Below are 22647 nucleotides of genomic sequence, written 5' to 3'. Positions count from 1 at the left end.
ACCCAGCTCCGTCCTCACTGGAGGGGCCACCCCACCAGCTACAGCTCACTCTGGTTCCACAGAGATGCCATGGGCAAAAACAACCTTACAGAAGCCAGAACAATTTGCCAATATGTTAAGTGCCCAGCCTACGAGAGCATTTGCTCAGTGCAACACCCATATCTTGGCCAACACAGATGAAGGGGCTGTGATTTGCACCCTGCTGTCCTTCAGCCACATCAGAGCTCACAGCCAGCCCAAGGCAGGGAGCTACCTGCAGGGGAACCATCTACCTTGGACCACCATCCCTAAGAATGATTAAACCATGCCCATAGTCTTGCTTGGACATGGCTTTTGTTGTCTTGCTCAACACCAAGCACGAGAGAGTGGGGGAGCCCAGTCACCTTGAGATGCTGGATCTCCTCCACATCTGAAGCTGCTGCATTTTCAGCCAGTCTCAGCTTTTCCAGCTCTGCTTGCAAACTGCATGCTGAGCTCTGGGCCTGGAAGTGCAATACATACTCAGTTAGCACATGAGTTAATGATGGCAGGCATCTCCTGCATCCTGCCCCATACAGCCCATGGTCTTCAGCGGGTCTGCCTCTGGTGAAGATTCAGGTTATATGGCCACCATCAGACAGCTGGAAGCTAAATGCAATGCATTGCTTTTGCTGATCCAGCTTCTACCAGGAAGACAGCATTTCTAGCCAGGAAGAGTGGCCAAAAACCACAGAGGGACTGGGAGAGCTGCAATTCGAGGGGCCAGCAATGCCATGTGGCTTCAGCACAGCTGCTGCAAGAGGTTCTTCAGATGTGTGAGGGAAGGTGGCAATGTCTGAGGTGTGGATTGGGATGGGGAAAAACCTTCAAATTAATCCTTCAAATTAATTCTTGGGCTTCATTAGCAGCTGAGAACCCATAAAGGCTTTGCAAACCCTTGTGCCCTCCTTGCCCACACCTACCTCCTCCAGCTCCACTGCCAACTTTTGCCGCAGCACTTGCTCCTTCTCCACCAGCGTTTCATTTTGCTCCAGCTGGGTTTTCAACTGTGTTGAGAAAAGGAGACAACACCGAAAAATAAAATGTAAAAAAAATACCCAAAAGGTGAGCTAATGGGGACATTGCAAAGAAAGCTGGGCTAGACAAAAGAAAGGAAAACTGAAGCTTTCCCCAGAACACCAATGGGCAATAGGTACCAGCATGCCCTCTCCACACAAAAGCTGGGAAGATGCCCATGGCGAGCTTGGGGCTTGGCTTTGTGTTGCCAAATTTTGCCTGCTCCTCAGGCAGCTCCAGCTGGGACCTGGGACAAGAGTCACCTTGTAGTGGAGGACATGCCTGGCTTGTCCCTGTGCCCAAGAGAAAGCTCCACACTTAGTGGGATTAATGGAGAGAGACAGAGCCTGGCTCGTGGCAGCACAGTCACCAGTGAGAGGTGTTGGCCTGGAATGGAAGAGTCACTGCTAATGCCTTAGCCCGGCACCAGCAAGACTTACAGAGTCTCTGTAAACCTAATCTCTGCCAGTTGGGAAGGGATGCCAGTACAGCTTTTTCAGGGTGCCCGCTTCCTAACAGGAGACCCAAGCCCCAAACTCAACAGGGCATTATTGCATGGTAATGTTGGCCCAAGGGCTTACAGCATCCCCCGTGTGCCTTTCTGAAAATCCTGCCAGCCTGATGCCGTGATGGAGGGATCCCAAGGGGAACAGCCTGGCAAGAGCCAGCTGGTGACACATTGCCAGCAGGAACAGAATGAATGGTTGACGGGACAGGGGGCTGGCCTCCCCCAACACACAGGACAGGAGACAACACAGCTGCAACAGCCCTGAGCAAAGCCATGTGGTTAGAGATGGTGAGGCAGGACAAGGGACACAGTTAAGGGTCAGCGCCTCCACAGGCAGCTGTCTCACCACCCTGACCTCGAGGGGCACAGGCTTGCTTGGGTCAGCTTGTAACCCCACCACTCCTCGATCCTGTACACAGTTCTTCATAACTCTTGACTGCTGCCTGACCTGGAAAGAGGACCAGCAAGCCTGGCTCAGTTACACATCCCTGCACCACAGCCGTTACAAGTCCCACAAGGACCTACAGATAACATTTGCTGGCTTTTCCACTTGCACATGAGCTGAAATGTTTGGAAAACTACCTCAGGTTCTGCTAGAGGCAGGGTGGTAGTACCTGACCTGGGCAGCTCCTGGGGGTGCAAAGCACACACTCATGCCTCCTCTGTTCTTGTTTGATCACTCAGCACCTGGGTTAAAAGCCACTGCAGAGGGATGGTACAAACACAGAATCAGAATCATAAAATCTCTTCAGTTGGAAGAGACTGTCAAGATCATTGAGTCCAACCATAATCTAACTCTGAGATTATGCCATGTCCCTAACAGCCTTGTCTAAATACCTTTTAAACACCTCCAGGGAAAGTGAATTCCACTACTTCCCTGGGGTACCTGTTGCACTGCTTCACAACTCTCTCTGTGAAGAATTTTTTCCTAATATCCAATCTAAACCTCCCCTGGTGCAACTTGAGGTCATTTCCTCTTGTCCTATAACTTGCTACTTGGGAGAAGAGACCAACACCCTCCATGCTACAACCTCCTTTCAGGTAGTTGTAGACAGTGATAAGGTCAAGCACATCCCTCAGCCTCCTTTTCTCCAGGCTAAACAGCCTCAGTTCCCTCAGCCGCTCCCCATCAGACTTGTGCTCCAGGCCACTCACCAGCTTCGTTGCCCTTCTCTCAACTCTCTCCAGCACCTCAATGTCTTTGTTATATTAAGAGGCCCAAAACTGAACACAGGATTCAAGGTGCGGCCTCACCAGTGCTGCACAGACCCAGTCTTCCCATTTGGAGCTGGACAGACAGATGTTCTAAGGCAGCCAAACCCCTGCCCCAGGGCAGTGCTGCGGTAACCAGTCACAGAATCATACAATGTCCTGAATTGCAAGGGACCTACAGGGATCGAGTCCAACTCCTGTCCCTGCATAAAACAACTGCAAAATTCACACCATGTATCTGAGGGCATTGTCCAATTGCTTCATGAATACTGTCAGGCTTGGCACTATGATTACTTCCCTGGGGAGCCTGTTCTAGAGGTCCACCATCCTCTGGATGAAGAACCTTTTACGAATATCAAACCTAAACTTCCCTTGGCACATCTTCCTGACACTCCCTAGCGTCCAGCGCTGGGGCAGCTGGAGTTCTCTGCTACACACCAGCAGGCGCAAGCCTTGATGCTCTCCCTTCCTTCCCACCCCCATCATGGGAGGAAAGGCGGGGAAATAAAAACCTCCTTCTGGGTCTCAAACATCCACTCTGAAAGCTGTATCAGTTCAGTGCCCAGCAGCACCGGGCGGGTTTCCACATGCACTGGCTGTGCCTTCCCTCCTTCCCCGAGCCCGCAGGGAAGATGCTGGCCCTGCAGTTGGATGTGCAAATCAGCCCCAGGCAGAGCAGCGAGGTCCCAGCAGGGCAGCTCCGGGGATCCCCCCTTACCAGGGCCAGCTCTTTGCTTTGCTTCTGTGTTTCCATCTTTGCTGTCTCCAGCTGCTCCTGGGACTGTGATAAGAGCTGCCTCAACTGTTGAGGAGGAACAGAAACAAAAAAAAAGTTCATTTATGCAACTTGTGTTTGGAGCTCATTGGCCTAAGAAAGCATTTTGATGATCACAAAATCACAGAATCATAGAATAGCCTGGGTTGGAAGGGACCTTCAAAGGTCATCTAGTCCAACCCCCTGCAACAAGCAGGGACAACTTCAACCAGATCAGGTTGCTCAGAGCCCTGTCCAGCCTGGCCTTGAATGTCTCCAGGGATGGGGCATCTACCACCTCTCTGGGCAACCTGTGCCACTGTTTCACCACCCTCATTGTAAAAAATTTCTTCCTCATGTCTAGCCTGAATCTCCCCTCCTTTAGTTTAAAACCATTACCCCTTGTCCGATCACAACAGGCCCTGCTAAAAAGTCTGTCCCCATCTTTCTCATAGGCCCCTTTTAAGTACTGAAAGGCCACAATAAGCCTTCTCCAGGCTGACCAACCTCAACTCTCTCAGCCTGTCCTCATAGGAGAGGTGCAACATCTCCTCATGGAGTCCATGATGGCATCACTTGCTAACCTGCCTGCTGATGCACACTCAGAGGTGGCTGAGAGACAGCTCCATCTTACCTGAGCCACAAAAATCCTACAGGCCACCAAGGAGCAGTGGATAGCATCTCCATACAGATCTCCCCATCCCATCACCCTGCCAATAGATCTCCTGACATTAGACATTTACAACCCAGGCTGGAGCAAACAGCTCCATCTGTTTTGTTCTGCTCTGCAAAGCTGCAGATCCCTTGGCACTCCCCAAATGCCTGATGGGTGGCAAGTCAGGCTTAGAAGAAGAAAGTATTTAAGAACATAACAGCTGCCACACTTACAGCTTCAACTTCTTTTGTGTAGTTTTGGCGTTCGGAGCTGGCTGTCTCTAAGTGATTTTCCAGTTGTCTTTCCAGAAGAGAGGTGTATTCCTTTAGCTGGATTTAAAAGGGGGGAAATCAGGGAGGGGGGGTGATGGTTTGAGGTCCAGCACATCCCAAACATCCCATGGTCCAAGCCTGTCTTCCCCAGGGCAAGTCAGCAGATGGGTCCTGACTCAGGCCAAGCACAGGATGTGTCTACCTGGCCAGGAGGCCTAGTAGTGCCCACACCTTCTCCTGCACCCAAAAACCGTTACCTGATCTGTGCTCTGCAGATCTGCTTTCAACTTCTCCACTATCTCTTCAAGGGATTTCAGCTGGAGTTGTGACTAATCCAGAAAAGATCAGAGAAAGCCAGTGATCAGCATCTCACATGGACAACAAGCATCTTTCATTCAATGAAAAACTGGACAGTGTTTTGCTCCCACTTCACAGAATCACAGATTCATAGAATCACAGAACAGTTTGGACTGGAAGAGACTTTCAAAGCTCATCTAGTCCAACCCCCTGCAATGAGCAGGGACATTTTCAACTAGATCAGGTTGCTCAGAGCCCCATCCAGCCTGGCCTTGAATGTCTCCAGGGATGGGGACCATCTACCACCTCTCTGGGCAACCTGGGCCAGTGTTTTACCACCCTCCTTGTAAAAAATTTCTTCCTCATGTCTGGCTTCAATCTTGCCTCCTTTAGTTTAAAACCATTACACCTTGTACTATTGCAACAAGCCCTGCTATAATAAAAAGCCTGTCCCCACCTTTCTTATAGGCCTTTTTTAAGTACTGAAAGGCCACAATAAGGTGTCCCTGGAGCCTTCCCTTCTCCAGGCTGAACAACCCCAACTCTCTCAGCCTGTCCTCACAGCAGAGCTGTTCCAGCCCTCTCATCATTTTTGTGGCCTTCTCTGGCCCCTCTCCAACATGTCTGTGTCTTTCCTGTACTGAGGGCTCCAGAGCTGGACACAGGACTCCAGGTGGGGTCTCACCAGAGCAGTAGGGGTAGAGGGGCAGAATCACCTCCCTCGACCTGCTGGCCATGTTCCTTTTGATGTAGCCCAAGATACATTTACCTTCTGGGCTGCAATCATCCTGTGCCCAAGCACAGAAGAGACCCAACACCAAACTAGAGCTCCACAGCCTGTAAGGCAGGAGCTCCTCCTTCCAGGGAGGACAAGTCCAACAACCCCAGGCCATAAATCGTGGAGCACAGTAACAGCTTTTGCCTGCAGGACTTCAGCTGGCTGCAGTCAGCTTTCAACACCTGAGAAACTGGCACTAACCTTCGTGCAAACTTTCCTACTGAACGTGCCTTTGGTTTGGAAGCAGCAAGGTAGATTTTCCAATGAGGTGTCATAGGCTTTGCTATTAAGAGAAGCCAACCTATCCAAAAAAGCATAGGGTTTGCATTTAAACCCAGACTAATTTTTGAAGAGGACTTCACAGTTGCTAAATGTTTTTGGAAAGGAGGAATTCAACTCTTCTCCACAGAGAGGCAGGACTGCTCTTGGACTTATCCTAGCCACCATACGCTCATCCCATCACGCACACCCTGCTGCCAGCACTCACCAGCAGCCACGTCATCACCCTGCAATCCTACACCAGCCCTCAGCAGCACCAGCGACAGGCTGAGAAGTCAGAACATCTCTTGTACAAGAGCTCCCCCCGCCATCTCCCTGCAGGCCCAGTTAACTCCAAAACCCCACATGATGCATGGGGAGCAGCCAGACCATCTCAGTTCTGTGTTCAAGAGGGAGAAGTCCACTTTGCAGAAAAGGCATGGATGGCCAAGTTGTCCTACACTCCAGCTAAGTCATGAGAGCTCACAAAACACGCTCCCCCCAACTCCTGGGCAACAACAGCTCTCTGGCAGCTGCCAGCTGGCTTTTGAACTAGGAAGAGCAGTACCCAGAGCCAGACAGACAGCTGGACCCAAAATTATGTGCAGTACGTGGCTTGGACCTCAGCTCCTTCCTGAAGGCTCAACAAATGCCAAGGTCAACCCAGGTTTTGAAAGCAAGCCAAGTTCTTCTGAAAATAGGAGTTTAAGAGCCCTGCACATGCTCTCCTCCCAACAAGCTAGTGGCCACCAGGAGGGCTCAGCCCAACTTGCAAGCATCGGAGCTTGGATTACCAATGTGGTGACATGGTTTTCCAGTGACCAGGCCTGAACCAGACAGCTGCAAGCATTCCTCCAGCTCCACTGGCAGAGTCTGGGTACACGCCAGGCAGAGAGGTGGAATCCAGGAGGAAGAAAGGCTTAGCTCCTATGTGAGGTGGGCTTCTTGTCTGCTGGTTTGGTGACAGGAGGGGTGGATTTCAGGAGAAGAGGAAGTCTCCATGTTTCAGAGTTCAAGGTTGGCAAGGACAGTTAAGGTCACCATCCAATTTATAGCCAACAGCCCCTCTGCTCCTAAAAGTCCAGTTCCACAAGTGACAAACCCAGGTTTGCCCCAAAACACGCACCTTTTGGAGTTCCTCTTCAGACACCATGAGCTTTGCTTTCCATACCTGCTCCTCCTCCTCCACGCTCTTCTGTAGGTCTCGCAGCATCCCCTCCTGTTGACAAAGCCTCAGCTGAGCTCAAACCTCCTCCAGCCCTCTCAAGCTGAGCAGTGTCAGGGCTGGGAAGCCCTGGCATACCCAAGGTTTTGGCCAAAGTATGGGTGACAGAATTAGGTGCCCCACGTGCAGCCAGAAGCTTCCTGTTCCTAGGCTGGCTTAACTACCCTGCTCATCAGAGCCCTTGCTGTGCCACATCTCACCACCACCAGGAAGGTTTCCAACACAATTAGGCTGAAGAAGAGCTCTAGAAATTCAGGTTTCTCCTGTTCCTCTGTCTCACTGTCAAATCATTTGTCCACACAGCAGCCCCCCATCATAATGAGGGATGCCCACCATGAGCCTGTGGGCAACCTGGGCTGTCAGAAAACCTCTCAAGATGTACTTCTAGTGGAAGACCAATACACAGCAAAGGGCTGCAACTTACTGTCTCTGCAAGGATAGTTCGATACTGTTCACATTCTGCTTGTAAAGTGCTTTGCGCTTCCTCTGCCTCTTTTAACTTAAGTGCTGAATCCTGAAAAGAGAGGGAAGGCGTGGAGAGGTGAGGAAAAGAACTGAGTCCCTCTCAGGCACTCCACTTTCCAGCCCCTCCACTAACCAGGGGCTTTGTTGTAACTGTCTGCTGCTTTAGCATGTCCGCAGTCTTCTCCTTAAACTCTTGTAGCCATGTGTTGTAATCCTGAGTTTGAAAAAAAAAAACAGAAGGAAGAAAAAGGACACTTAGATGTCTGTCCTTCCCATGTGATGGAAGCTCTGTAAGGGTCTGGGAAAGCCTATGCTCACTTGGTGCGAGGACACGGTGATGCCGGGGAGGGCAGAGAGCAGCACCTGCTTGGTTTGTGTCTGGAGTGCATCCAGTTGTTGGGCCAGCTCTTCCTGTGAGAGGGACAAACTGGCATAGGATCGAGGTCTTGGGTGCCTGCTTGCAAGGCTACCAATGCTGGTCCTGCTTTTCTGTGCCTACAGGGCTGAGCTGGCACAGGGAAAGCAGCCAACAGAGAAAACTGCTGCTTTTGAGAACCACCAAAATGTTCCTCCTGGTTCCCCCATCCTCACACTTCCCCAGCCATGACCTATACTGTGGTACATAGCCATCAAGACAAACTTTGGAGAAGCTGGCAGGAGGGTTGGGTCAGCACTGCTCCTAAAAGGAGGCAGGCAACCCAGGGCAAGGTGACTTGGTAAGGTTGAACATTTCCCCTACAACAGACGCATCACTGCTACCGAGAAATACTGAGCTCACCTTTGCTTTTGTGATAGCAAGCAGTTTTTCATCACACGTCTTTTCCACCGTGGTCAATGCTTCCATTGTTTTCCAGTTCTTCTCGCGAAGGTCCTGCCGAGACCACACACAGAGGGCAATAAGCCATGCATGCTGAAGGCCACCAAGTTGATTGTTGACACTGCAGAGGATTTCAAAGCCTCTGCTCAGGAAAACAGACAGCAGCCCATCACTTTCGTCAAAGGTCACCAACATGTGCCCTTTCTCCTCCATCCTCTCAGTGTCTCAACACACCACATTGCTCAGGTGGTGGCCTTGGGGGAGTAAAGCAGAGCTGGATGGAGGCAGGAGCTCCAGAAGCAGCCCTCATGATGCCTAGAGAGAACACAGGCCAAGTGGAAGGCTGCAAGGTCAGCTTCAGACAACTGAAGCTACACTGTAGTAGAGGGATAAGGAGAAGAGAAGCAATGAGGTGTGAGGAATCCCTGCTCAAGGATTTCCTCGACCCTGCCGGGACAGGCTTACCAAGTACTAAACCTTGCAGGAGGACGGGGGCAGATCTCCACTCACGCAGCCCACCGCCTTCTGTGGCCCATTGGCTCCAGCTGCACAGCCTGCCAGAGGAAATCCTGCTCCCTGGCAGACTAGGCAATGCCCCCGGTACTCTGGGGGGGCTGGAAGAGCCTCTGGCCACACCACAGAGCCATCAGCAGCCAGTGATGATGGGTTGTCATTCAAACCCCAGAGATGTGGGTTTTGGAGGAAAAAAATGTGAGCAGCAAAAGGTGAGCCTGATTCACTCACGTACATTGTTTTTCATCTTCTGTTGCTCCAGCACCTCTCGTAGCTCTGTGGCTTCTCTTTCCAAGGATGAGAGCTGGTCCGTCTTCTCCTGGAGCCTGGAAAGGCAGGATGCAGGAGTGAGTCTGGGCATCCACCTCCCTCCCGGGCAGCAAGCTCCCAAGATGGGGACTGCAGCCCTTCCTATCTCAGTCTGCTCCAGGATCTAAACACAGCAGGAGGAACAGGGAGCAGGACTGAAAACCACAGCCATGGCAATGCTGGAGTGGGATCTAGTTTTCTACCAGCTTATCAGCAACAACAAGCAAGCGAGTAGCTGGCTGGCTGTACACTCAGGACAAGAATCACAGACTGGTTGGGGCTGGAAGGGACCTCTGGAGATCATCTAGTCCAACCCAACTGCTAGAGCAGGTTCACCTAGACCAGATCACACAGGAATGCGTCCAGGTGGGTTTTGAATGTCTCCAGAGAAGGAGACTCCACAGCCTCTCTGGGCAGCCTGTTCCAGTGCTCTGTCACCCTCAAAGTCAAAAGTTTCTCCTCATATTCAGATGGAACCTCCTGTGTTTCCATCTGTGCCTGTTTCCCTTCACCCTATTGTTGGGCACCACTGAGAAGAGTCTGGTCTCATCCTCTTGACACCCACCCTTGAGATAATGACGGTTTTTTGCATTGGTGAAATTTGCCATTTGATATTGGAATACATTCTTTAATAAATGTGGTTATGTTATACATCATTTGAATACACTTTTCTTGCTTTGGTTTGTTTGGGTTTGTTGTTTTGTTTTGTACCGATATATTACTTGCTGTTTATTTTATATTTATTTTAGACTATGGAAATTATGTTAGACAAAAAGCAAATTCAAGTGATTTTCTTATTCCAGTTCTAAGTGGGTCATAAAGCAGCGGAGAAAACTTGCAACAACAATGCATTTGGTCCAGGAACTGCTAATAAATGTAAAGTGCAGCAGTGGTTCAAGAAGTTTTGCAAAGGAGACGAGAGCCTTGAAGATGAAGAGCACAGTGGCTGGCCATTGGAAGATGACAACGACAAACTGAGGAAAATCATCACGGCTGATCCTCCTACAGCTACATGAGAAGTTGCCAAAGAACTCAATGTCAACCACTATGGTCATTCAGCATTTGAAGCAAATTGGAAAGGAGAAAAAGCTAGATAAGTGGGTGCCTCATGAGCTGACCAAAAATGAAAAATCCAGTTGTTTTTATGTGCCGACTTCTCTTATTCTACACAACAACAATGAACCATTTCTTGGATTGTGTGTGTGAGGAAAAGTGGGTTTTATACAACGATCAATAATGACTAGCTCAGTGGCTGAACTGAGAAGAACCTCCAAAGCACTTCCCAAAGCCAAACTTGCACCAAATAAAGGTCACGGTCAGTGTTTGGTGCTCTGCTGCTGGCCTGATCCACTACAGCTTTCTGAATCTCAGCAAAGCCCTTACATCTGAGAAGTATGCTCAGCAAATCAATGAGATGCACCAAAAACTGCAACACCTGCAGCCGGCATTGGTCAACAGAAAGGGCTCAGTTCTTCTCCACGACAATGCCTGGCCACACATAGCACAACCAATGCTTCAAAAATGCAACAAACTGGGCCACCAAGTTTTGCCTCCTCCACGATATTCACCTGACCTGACAACTTTTTTGCAGGGAAAACAATTCCACAACAGCAGGATGCAGAAAATGCTTTCCAAGAGTTCGTTGAATCCTGAAGCACAGATTTTTATGCTACTTACTTCTCCTTGGCAAAAATGTGTTGATTGTAATGGTTCCCATTTTGATTAATAAGTATGTGTTTGCACCTAGTTATAACGATTTAAAATTCACTGTCCAAAACTGCAATTACTTTTGCACCAACCTAATATTTATAAGCATAAATAAGATCTCTTCTTGGCTTTCTCACAGACCCAGCACTCTCAGTCTTACCTCATAAGAAAGATGCTCCAGACCCCTAATCATCTTTGTAGCTCTCCGCTGGACTCTCTCCAGAAGAAGTAACCTGATCCAAAGGCCACAAATCCTGGCTTACATAACAGAAATTGCTCCCAACAGACTCCTGTCCATGGCTTGATATGTCCACGGCTGAGATAGCCCACAACTCTGCATTTTGAAAGCACCATCCTACTATCTCAAGGAACCATAAATCAGGGCTGCCAACCAGACACCTGCAGGTTCCCTCCACACCCTCAGATCCACCTTCCATCCTTAAGGGAGCCTCAGTTTGAGCAGATCAAGGAAGGTTCAGGTCCTTGACAAGAACCACCCAAGTCTCCTGGGGTGCCAGGACAACTGAACAGCTGCCCATTCAGGAATGCTGGATGCTTGCTGGCAGAGGGGACATCTGAGAAATCCTCCCCCTGTGCAGAGCCTAGCTTTCTTGGAGGTGCCCAGCACATGACTGGCACAAGTTGTGACACGGGAAGCCCTAGTTGGATGACAGGAAACCTTTCTGTACCAGGGGGAAATTTTGTCAAATGCTGGAATGGGGACCCAGAGAGGTGGTGAATCTCCATCCTTGGAGATACCTGGAAACAGGTCCAAAAAGCCTGGTCTGGCTGGCCCAGCTTTGAGCATGGACTTGGATCAGAGACATTCCAGCACCAGCACCACCAGAATGTCCTGTTCTGCAGAAGCAGTTAGCCTCTATGTGCCTGCCAGCAATTCAAGTCTCACTTCAGGATGGATTGGCTGTTATTTAGGGCCAGCACTGGAACCAATTAATATTTTAAACAGCTGTGTTGGCCAGGATCGACCTTGTCTTCCCAGCCTCGCAGTCCCCAAGCCTGCCTAACAGAGAAAGTGGAGAGCCCTCACTCACAGGGCTCAGCACCTGGGACATACGGACACCAAGCTGGAGGTGCCACAGCAGCCTCCATATGCAACTAGACCCACCTTGACCGCAGCTGCTTCATTTCTGCTTCATTGGCTGCCTGGAAGAGAGAAAGCACTTTTGTTACCTGTCCTGGGCACATGACGCAGGTCAGACCTTTCTGTGGCATCCCAGAGCAAAGACAGCACAAGTACTGTGTTAACACAGTGCACAAACACCTGCTTGAGTGGTGCAATCCCCTCCCCATCTCCCACCCCAATTAAATGAGAACAAGACCTGCAAGTGTCTGTCTTTTTCTGCCTCCCTCATCTGGCCTGCCTCCAGCAGAGCTTCAATGGATTTGATCCTCTCCAGAAGTTTCATATTCTCTGAGCTGGCATCTTGCAGCTTCCCCTTCACATTGTCCAGCTCCAGCAACTTGTTTTTAACCTCCGCTTCGGAGCTCAGCAGCTTGGCCTGCAGTTCTGTTGGAGGAAGGGATGAGCAACACAGTAAGGTAACTGCAAACAAATTTGGAGACTCCCAACCCTGCCCTGTCCAAGCAGGACTCTTGGCCAAAGAAGCCTTGGCTATGGATACTTTCAGGAGGCACAGGCAGGGATGCAGGACAGCACAGGAGAGAGGCACTGGAGTGGCATCCTAGGAAAGGACCACGGATCAGTGCCACATCTTGCTCACACCGACACCAGGCAGGCAAACTTGTTCCTGGGTCTATTTGTCCTACCCCAGCCATCCCCACCAAGCACCTGGCCTTGAAAGCTTCAGGTCTGCCACACAGCTCTCCCTGTGCCAAACCAAGGTCCTCACCGCCAATGCTCTGCTGCTGTCCTTTCGCCTTTTCCGCATCTGCTAACAGGCTTTTGTAGCTGCTTTGGGTTTTGCGGAGCTCGTCGCTCACTTCATCCAGCCTCTTCTGCAGTGTCACCTCCACCTCCCTTTGGGAAGCCTGCACGGCAGGAAAAGAAGGCTTTCTGTAGCATGCCAGGCACCCCAGCCAGTTCGAAACAAAGCTCCATGTGTTGCATGTTATTTTTAAACTCTGCTTTGGGGGGTTTAAGTCATCCTTCCCCATGTGGTCCCCCTGTGCATAAAGCATCTTGCCTTGTGCTGGTATTTTATCATTTGCCAGCCCTCAAGTGGGAAGCAGACAACACCCAAACATCTCAGTTCTGAGCCAAGACCACGACCATACTCCCCTCCAGAAAGCTAAGCTCTGAAAAACCTCTTAAAAGCCCTGGTCCTAACGCACAGCCTCATCCCAGCAGGGAGAGGTACTGCCATGGGACGGAGACACATGTTTCCACCCTCCAAGGAATCTTCTGTGCAGCTTGGGCCAGGGAAGGCTTTTTTTTTTTCCATCCTAGAAAGTGTTGAGGAAGAGGCCTGACCAAGGCAGGCGCTTGGAGGGGGAAGGCAGAGGAGAAAGATAGTGCTGCAGATCAGCAGTGCTATGGGCACAAGTTGCACCCTTGCAGGTGGAGAAATATTGGTTTGCATGGAGGGGACAGAAGAAGGTAAACAAGCAGCCCTGTCTCTGTCTGACAAGAAAGTAGGACTTCTCCATTTTTTGAGGATTTGAACTCTGTATCCTCAGCCCAGAGATCCAGGTGTTACTGTGGAGCACAATTCTCCCTAGCACCTTAATTACACCACTGGCTTTAAAGTCTTCCAACTAGTAAGATTTATCTAATTAGTATTAAGGTGTGTAACAAGCTGAGAGCCCTAGAGAAGTTCTCCTAAAAGCATGCCTAGAAGCTAGTGTTTTGAGCCAGGAAGGTGGCTTCTGCCTTGATGCCAGCAGTGCACCCCTGTCACCCCCAAGTCTCCTCACCTGTAAAAGCAGCGGGTGCCAAAACCAGCCCCTCAAAAAGACATCTGCATCCTCAGGAACCCGAAAAATTAGGAGCGAGGATATCAAATGCCCTTTGCCCTAGGAGCACCTCTTTGACCTGCATAAAGATCCCCGCCACCACAGCCCCTTTGTAAAGAGGCCAAAGCAATCTGGAGACCACAGCACGTGCAGGAGGGATAAATCACATTTCTCACCTGGTCTGCCAGCCCTGGGGGAAAGAAGTGCAAGTTCCTGGCTCTGAAACACTCCCAGCCTCTGGCTTAGCTGAATCCCAGCAGCAGCTGCCACCCCCCAAGAAGATGCTTCTGCCTGTGTGGGTACGGTCCAGCCGCTGGCAAACCACCACTGCTACTCTGCCGGCAGCGTGCTCAGAAGCCCTGCTTGGGAGGCGTCCTTTAAACACCTCTAAAAACCCCAAACCCAGCCACACTCTGGTGGCAAGAAGAGCCACAAGCTCTACCCTTCTGCAGTAAGGAGGGAGAACAAAGGGCTTAAAAACAGCAGAGTTGAGAGAGAGCACCCACGCCTGCATGAGCACAGCTGAGGGGGCCAGCGGGTTTCCTCTCTGCCTTGGGGTATAACCCAGCAGCGTGCACATCTAGGCTTCCTCCACAACACCTTCACACCAGGTTCATGAGCTTTGTGAGCTTCTGAGCCAGAGTCCTGCACCCAGCTCTGGAGCCCTCAGCACAGGAAAGACATGGACCTGTTGGAGAGGGACCAGAGGAGGCCACAAAAATGATCAAAGGGCTGAAACAGTTCTGCTGTGAGAACAGGCTGAGAGAGTTGGGGTGGTTCAGCCTGGAGAAGAGAAGACTCCAGGGAGACCTTATTGTGGCCTTTCAGTACTTAAAAGGAGCCTATAAGAAAGATGGAGACAGGCTTTTTAGCAGGGCCTGTTACAACAGGACAAGGAGTAACAGTTTTAAACTAAAGGAGGGGAGATTCAGGCTAGACATGAGTAAGTTTTTTACAAGAAGGGTGATGAAACACTGGCACAGAGAGGTGGTAGATGCCTCATCCCTGGAGACATTCAAGGCCAGGCCGGATGGGGCTCTGAGCAACCTGATCTAGTTGAAGCTGTCACTGCTTACTGTAGGGGAGCTGGACTAGGTGAACTTTGAAAGTCTCTTCCAACCCAAACTATTCTATGATTCTGTGAATTCACATGCGAGTAAGAATGGCTTCAACCAGGGCATCATGCTCCCTAGGCTTTGACCATGATGCTGGACAAAGAATGCATTGCATGTGACAAACTAACTGGGGGAAGGTAACAAAGAGGTCTCCAAGGCAGCCTGCTTTTCAGCTGTGGACACCCATCTGTCTCCAAACTCTTACCATGGCCAAGTCCATGGATCCCATGCAATTTAGCCACTTGCCTCATTTCTGCAAAGGGACCAGGTTTGTGAGTGCCTGCCTTACCTGCAGTTGCTCGATCTGCTTCTCCAAGGCCACTGCTTTTATTTCCCAGCTCTTCTTCTGCTGCTCCTCCTGCTGCAGCACCTCTGATTTCTCAGACAGCTCTTTCATCAGCTTGTTGCACTCTTGCCGTAACTTGGCCAGCTCAGCGTTTTGCCTGCACCAACAGAAGCAGGGTTATTTTAGTCCACAGGCCAGTCAAGCATCTCTGGTGTTACCTAAGGGGGGACACATCCTCTTGTGGGCTTGATACAGGACTTGAAACATCTTAATGTTTGCATTGGCCTGTTTCTAGGACACGCCTGGTCCTTCAGGGAGGGGGTGGAAAGAGCTGACAAATCACTTTTCAAAAGCCAAGTTTCAATCACAGGAGGCATTCCTTTGTCACAAAGCAGAGGACATGAGATTCTGTGTTCTCAGACACAAGAGGAAGTGCTCTAAGCAGTTGGAGTCCAGCCTGTAATTATTTTACTGCTGTTAATCACCAGGCATTTCAGACTTTCTATAAAAAGGAGTGTGAAATTCTACCTAGATCCTCTATGCTGTGCATGCACTGCACAGGTGTCAGATTTCTGCAGCATCGCTTGTGTCAAATAGCCAGCTGCATTTCTTCGAAGTTTGAGCATATGAGCTCCCCTAAGGGGAGAATTACCGTGACCCCCTCTGGTCCCCTCTCGCCACCTCCACTGCCTGTTGGCTCTAGCGTCAGCATAGGTGACCCCAAAGCACAGAGAGTTTCTCCTGGCCCTCCCCTTGGCATGAGGAAGAACATTCTCATTTCCCCTTCCAGACCCTCAAAAGCCCTTTGGCAAGCTTTTCCTTGCTCTTTCCTCTACCTCCAGCTAGTTGGGGTGTCTGTAGAGGCCCCTTGAGGAAAGAGGGTGACCCAACCTCATGGGCAGCCAACCCCCAGGGTTTGGCTGAGGGCAGCCCCAGCTTCTGCCCCTCCACCCCTGCCTTACTTGCTCTCCATCTGGCTGGTGGCCTGGTTGAGGGCATCCCTCAGGATGGAGTTCTCCTGCTGCAGGCGAGCCAGCTGCATGTTGGGGCCATTCTCCAGCTGCTCCTGCAGAGTCCGGATCTAGAGAAGCCCAACAGGGGTTAAAGCTACCATCAGCCCCTTTGCTCTCCCTGTGAAGCCCACACGATGAGCAAGAGTGGCAGGCAACACAAGGGGTGTCTAAGGGTGCTGACAGCTCTCGGAGATAAAACATCCCTGAGGATGCTCACACATGCCTCTTCTCCTTCAGGCACCACAATCCAGGAGCATCACAGGGTCACCCCCATCCCTGAGACTCTGGTCCCCTCACACATCCCACATCTTCTCCAAAAAATGACACATCTGCCACCAAAAGCCACCTGGCAGACAGAGGAAGAAGCTGTGGAGCACAGCATGGGTCTCACCTTGCCCTGGAGCTGCTGTGTTTCACTGATGTGATCCTGGTAGCTGGCCTGCATGCGTGCCTGCACTGCTGCAATCTCCCGCTCACGGGCCAGCAGCTGCTCCTTCAGCTTGCCCTCCACAGCCACAGCCTTGGCCCGCTCGGCTGCTAGTTCCTTCAAGGAGAGAAGTCACCTGCTTAGTCCCCCAATGTGCCAGCTTCCCTGCTTTAGATGGACACAAAACCAGTGGCCTCCTAGCTCCAAAGACTTAAAAGTTCAGCCCTTTTGATGCTGCCCCCATGCCCAGCAATGCCATTTTGCACTCACAATTCCTCCTGCATTTTGTTCTGGGCTCTGTGGCCACTGGATGCCACTGTTGTTCCACACTGGGCCAGCTAAGAGAAAGGAGTAAGACAGCCTGGAATTTTATTCACCCCCCCATCCAGCATCAATAATATCACAAAGTTTGGAGCAAAGCAGTAAAATTAAAATAACATAACATAATGTAACATAAATAAAATAAAATAGCCAAGAAGGCCAAGGGTATCCTGGGGTGCATTAGAAAGACTGTGACCAGCAGGTTGAAGGAGGTTATCTTCCCCCTCTACTCTGCCTTAGTGAGGCCACAACTGGAGTACTGTGTCCAGTTCTGGGCTCCCCAGTTTAAGAAGGACAAGGAATTACTGGAATGAGTCCAGCAGAGAACTATAAAGATGATTAGGGGTATGAAGCATCTTTCTTATGAGGAAAGACTGAAAGCTGGGTTTGTTCAACCTGGAGAGGTTGAAAGGGGATCTTATTGACACTTATAAATATCTCAAGGGTGGATGTCAAGAGGATGGGACCAGACTCTTTTCAGTGGTGCCCAGCAATAGGATGAGTGGCAATGGGCACAGACTGAAACACAGGAGGCTCCATCTAAACATAAGAAAAACTTCTTTGATGGTGCCGGAGCACTAGAACAGGCTGCTCAGAGAGGTTGTGGAGTCTCCTCTGGAGACATTCAAAACTCACCTAGATGCATTCTCTGCAGTCTACTCTAGGTGAATCTGCTTTAGCAGGTGAGTTGGACTAGATGATCTCCAGAGGTCCCTTCCAACCCCAACCATTCTGTGATTCTGTAAACACCCTCTGCCCCCACACCAAGGCATGGATGCTCTGTTGGCCGGCTGGGCAATGCCATGCTGCTGCCCAGTGTGGTCTGCACAAGCACAGCGCCCAAGTGCATAGGATAGCTTTGCCCTCTCCTCTCCTCTCCTCTCCTCTCCTCCAGACAGACAGACAGACGGACAGACAGACGGACAGGACTGCCACTACCAGGTCCTGCCAGCTGCAAAGCAAGAGGCATTCAGCCCAGTGTGGCGGGGGTTTGTTTCAACCTCAGCACCCAGAAAGAGGTGGAGGCAAGGGGCTAAGTCAGGGAAAGGGGGTGTAAACTGGATCAAGCTTCTTAAAAAGGAACTGATTAGTTCCTTCTCAGCTCAGGGGGTCTAGACAGAGATGAGAATGGATTTGTTTTCCTCCCTAAAGCAGCAGAAAGCTGCAGTCTCTTACAGGAAGAGCTTTTCCCTGCTCCTCCTGTGGCTGCCAACAGGCACTATCCCGTGGCTCTTTGGGCTGGTGCCTCCTGGGGCTGGACCAGGTGAGGATCTACTACTCTTTTCAGGGGGAAACCGCAAACATATGAAGGACCCAGAGAGCACCTGAACTTCACCTCCAAGGAGGATGAGATGCAAGGAGTGGAATGCACTCTGGCATGACCATGGTGAGCAGAGCTCACACCAGAGACGCCAGGAGGGCTGCGCAGGGCTTACCTTGCTCAGCTCCCGCAGCTTGTTTCTGGCAGCAGTTGCATCCTCCTGCTCAGCAGCAAGCTGCTTCTCCTTCTCTTCCAGCTGGCGTTTCAGGATGGCAACCGGGTCACCCTTCTGCGTGGCCTGCCAGCACAGGACAGCACATCAGTGAGGACCACCACCTCCAGACTCATTCCCATCACCCCACAAGGTTCAAAAAAGCCAAGTGCCAGGTCTTGCACCTTGGTCACAACAACCCCATGCAAAACCACAGGCTTGGGGAAGAGCGGCTGTAAGTCTGCCAGGAGGAAAAGGATCTGGGGATGTTGACTGACAGCTGGCTGAACATGAGCCAGCAGTGTGCCCAGGTGGCCAAAGAAGCCAACAGCATCCTGGCTTGTATCAGGAATAGTGTGGCCAGCAGGACTAGAGAAGTGATTGTCCCCTTATACACTGATGAGGCCCCACCTTGAATCCTGTGTTCAGTTTTGGGTCCCTCATCGTAAGAAGGACATTGAGGTACTGGAGGGAGTTCAGAGGAGGGCGATGAAGCTGGTGAGGGGCCTGGAGCACAAGTCTGATGAGGAGCGGCTGAGGGAATTGGGTCTATTTGGCCTGCAGAAAATGAGGCTGAGGGGAGACCTTATCGCTGTCTGCAACTACCTGAAAGGAGGTTGTGGCATGGAGGGTGTTGATCTCTTCTCCCAAAGAGCAAGTGATATGATGAGAGGAAATGGCTTCCAGTTACGCTAGGGTAGGTTCAGATTGGATATCAGGAAACATTTATTCACAGAAAGGGTTGTCAGGCATTGGAACAGGCTACCCAGGGAAGTGGTTGAGTGACCATCCCTGCAGGTGTTTAAAAAAATGGTGGTTCTTAGGGACATGGTTTAGTGCCAGAGTTAGGTTATGTTTGGACTCTATGGTCTTGAGGGTCTCTTCCAACAAAAATGATTCTATGATTCTGTGATTCTAAGCATGGGATCTAGCTCTCTGTTCCAGGGGAAAACTCAGCTCCATTCTTCAGGACTGACCCACAGGGCCAGTCTGCCCAAAAATATGCCACTTTCCCTCCCCTCTGCACCTCCCAAGGCTTGGCAGAGCCCTGGCAGTGGACAGCCACAACAGTGCTGGCAGCCCTACCATGTGCCAGGTGTCCTGGACAATGCCAGCTTTCTCCGACAGGATCTCGATGATCTGCTGGGCCTCCCCCTCGCTGAACACCATGCTGCTGACAGTGGACACAAGCGTCTTGTAGGGCAGGTAGAGGGGCCCGTCTGAGTCTGCGGGTGCTAGGGAGGAGAAAAGAGAGATTGGGACCACTCAAGTTGATGGAAGAGCTGAGTAGCATCATCTCAGTTGGCTTTATTATACTGTCACTGGTTTTAATGCACATGTTTATAAAAAAAAAATCAGCATTACAATGGAACAAAGACATTAGCTTGTTCTCTGTCTTTCTGAGGCAAACAAATAATTCTATCTTGGGCTTTTCTTGCCAAATCCTGTATGATCCCAGCAAATTCAAGCCATTAGCAATGAATTTTCCCAATCCTGTCCATTTTAATCTAGTTTTTCTCTGGTCTTAATGAATTGTCATAAATTCCTCTAGGTCAGGGACGAGGAACCTCATTGAGGGCTAAGTAGACCTTTCTGAGTCTTCTAAATGACTCCATATTAGCATACACCAGAAGAAATCAAATTACCATAGGTTGTACGGAATTAAAGTCCTTGAGTCTCAGAGTGCCCGTTCTGTTTTTGCTTACAGCTTATTATCATGTTTAGACCAGGTTTCACAAGAGAAAGGACTTTTCTTTCTGAACGTCATAAAGATTTGCATTATTATTGTCCATATTCTCATCCTTTCATGGCATGTTTGTTGGACTGGGCTCTGAGCAACCTGATCTAGTTGAAGATGTCCCAGCTCATTGCAGGGGGGTTGGATAATCTTTGGAAATCCTTTCCAACCCAACCCGTTACATGATCCAACTCCACAAGTGCTATTTCAAACCAGCATCCAGCCAGATTTCCTCAGTCAAGTTTGATACCTCTCTAATTGAAGGCAATATGAGAGCTGCTGGAGATGACACTCAAGCACACACGTGTGCTTCTTGAGCCAGATGTCACCTCTGCCTGGCTCTACTGCAGGTCCCAACACCCCCCACACTGTTCTCCATCAAACTGAGTGATTCCCAGCAGAGGCTGGGAATGCTTTGCCAATGCCAGACAGCAGAGACATCAGCAGCTGGACCTAACCATGATGCAACCTTGCTGAGAGACATCACGTCACACAGTGGTGCCAGTAATGCAGAGTGGAGCAAGGCTCTGCCTTTCACCAGGAAAGTTTGTTCCCACTCTTTGCTAAAGAAACAATATGACTCCAACATTTTCCCCACCCCTCTGCTAACCTGAGAAAGTCAAGTAGCATCAGGGACCACAATGCTGTAGCAGGACCACAGTGTACATAGTCACGATGGATACAGGATGGCAGGCAAGGGGTTTAGGAGTTCCTGCACAGTACCTATGGCCCAGTGTGCTCATTTTCCCTGAAAATCTTGGAAGAAAAAGCAGTTTGGATGCCAGTAGCTCCAGAGCCTCTAAAGCCATTGTTAACATGAGGATCTGCTGAACAAAAAGCTCGGACGCTCAAAGGAGCAAGGTCAGAGAAGAAGGATGAGGTGCCGCAGGCATTGGGGCAGAGATTCCTCTGCAGTCCCTGGAGAGGAGACCACACTGGAGCAGAGGAAGGTGTGAGGAGGAAGGAGTGGCAGAGAGGAGCCACCATGGACTGACCACAGCCCCCAGCAGTTACAAGGAAAGAAGTGGAGTTGAGCAGGGAGAGGGCAGGGGGGAAAGTTGCTGTTTTCATTTTCTTTCTCATCTATTTTAATTGGCAATAAATTAAATTAATTTCACCAAGTCTGTTTTGCCTGTGATAGTAAATGTCAGGTGATTACCCTGTCTCTGTCTTGACCCATGAGCTTTCCCATCTTATTCTCTTTCTCATCCTATTGAGGAGGGGAACTAAGAGTGGCTGAGTTGGCATCTGGCAGCCAGCCACAGTCAACCCACCACAGCAACAGAGCAGCAAAGCCCGAAAACACCTAACAGCTCCAGCAAGCACTGTTTGCTCCCAGCTTCTGCTAAATCCATTTGGGATGGCCGCACTGAGCCCTAGCAGCAGCAAAGTCTTTCTCACCAGCAGCGGCTGTCTCCCAGCAGCACAGCTAGGGCAGCTCCACCATCTTGTGCAACTGGGGCCCAAGAGCTTAGATCACACTTAACCCACACTGGCAACAGTGTGGATGCAGGGCTACATCAAAAGGTTTGTGGCAGCAGGTGGTCGAGGAGGGTGATTCTGCCCCTCTACTCTGCTCTGGTGAGACCCCACCTGGAGTCCCGCATCCAGCTCTGGAGCCCTCAGCACAGGAAAGACATGGACCTGTTGGAGAGGGACCAGAGGAGGCCACAAAAATGATCAGAGGGCTGGAACAGCTCTCTATGAGGACAGGCTGAGAGAGTTGGGGTTGTTCAGCCTGGAGAAGAGAAGGCTCCAGGGAGACCTTACTGTGGCCTTTCAGTAACAAAAAGGAGCCTATAACAAAGATGGAGACAGACTTTTTAGCATGGCCTGTTACAACAGGACAAGGAGTAACAGTTTTAAACTAAAGGAGGGGAGATTCGCGCTAGACATAAGGAAGAAGTTTTTTACAATGAGGGTCGTGAAACACTGGCCCAGGTTGCCCAAAATGGTGGTAGATGCCCCATCCCTGGAGACATTCAGGGCCAGGCTGGATGGGGCTCTGAGAAACCTGATCTGGTTGAAGCTGTCACTGCTTATTGTGGGGGGCTGGACTAGATGACCTTTGAAGGTCCCTTCCAACTCAAACTGTCCTATGATTCTAACCCATCAGATCCCCTGGCCTGGTCCCACTGGGCAGAGGGTCTCACCAAGCAAAATTTTTCCTATCTCCCGGCAGCGTCGCACAAGCAAGCCTTGCACAAGGCGGACACGATGCAAAGCCCTCCTTGCAGCTGGCAAATGGAGCCGGGACAGCCTGCCAAGCTTCAGCAAGAGGAACCCTACACCTATGCTGAGTCCACTTGCAGGGTTGGAAATGTTGAACTTTGCTGAAGAATGCAGCAAAACAAGCAGCAGCTGCATGGCAAAGCTACCATGGAAAAGCACAGCAGGGATGAGGGATCTGAGGAGCTACTTCTCAAATCCAAGGGGACACAGGAGGCACAGATGGCCCATGTGGAGCCCCACATCCAAGAGGCTGCAGGCCAAATTGGATACCCACGCATATTTCATGGGAGACTGTGGCTCCTGC

At 50.5% G+C, this 22647-nt stretch overlaps 1 protein-coding gene across 1 annotated transcript in view; it reads right to left on the bottom strand.

Moving 5' to 3' along the window:
- RRBP1 (ribosome binding protein 1) overlaps positions 1–22647 on the bottom strand; it is a 33731-nt gene that overhangs the window by 902 nt on the left and 10182 nt on the right. The window contains exons 3-22 of the mRNA XM_080341844.1: positions 19460–19608; positions 18338–18460; positions 16545–16697; positions 16103–16221; positions 15144–15297; positions 12677–12815; positions 12146–12333; positions 11932–11969; positions 9025–9115; positions 8238–8330; positions 7778–7870; positions 7593–7673; positions 7419–7508; positions 6896–6988; positions 4694–4765; positions 4398–4493; positions 3474–3557; positions 1899–1991; positions 942–1025; positions 384–482 (exon numbers count right to left, since the gene is read on the bottom strand). Coding sequence (XP_080197970.1) covers positions 384–482; positions 942–1025; positions 1899–1991; positions 3474–3557; positions 4398–4493; positions 4694–4765; positions 6896–6988; positions 7419–7508; positions 7593–7673; positions 7778–7870; positions 8238–8330; positions 9025–9115; positions 11932–11969; positions 12146–12333; positions 12677–12815; positions 15144–15297; positions 16103–16221; positions 16545–16697; positions 18338–18460; positions 19460–19608 — 2132 coding nt within the window. The remainder of the gene's footprint in view (positions 1–383; positions 483–941; positions 1026–1898; positions 1992–3473; positions 3558–4397; positions 4494–4693; positions 4766–6895; positions 6989–7418; positions 7509–7592; positions 7674–7777; positions 7871–8237; positions 8331–9024; positions 9116–11931; positions 11970–12145; positions 12334–12676; positions 12816–15143; positions 15298–16102; positions 16222–16544; positions 16698–18337; positions 18461–19459; positions 19609–22647) is intronic.

Source organism: Nesoenas mayeri, assembly GCF_963082525.1.
Source record: "Nesoenas mayeri genome assembly, chromosome: 3".
In the NCBI taxonomy this organism is placed as follows: Eukaryota; Metazoa; Chordata; class Aves; order Columbiformes; family Columbidae; genus Nesoenas; species Nesoenas mayeri.
Note: the sequence above shows the minus strand (reverse complement) of the source record. Positions and strands in the feature narration are given on the sequence as shown.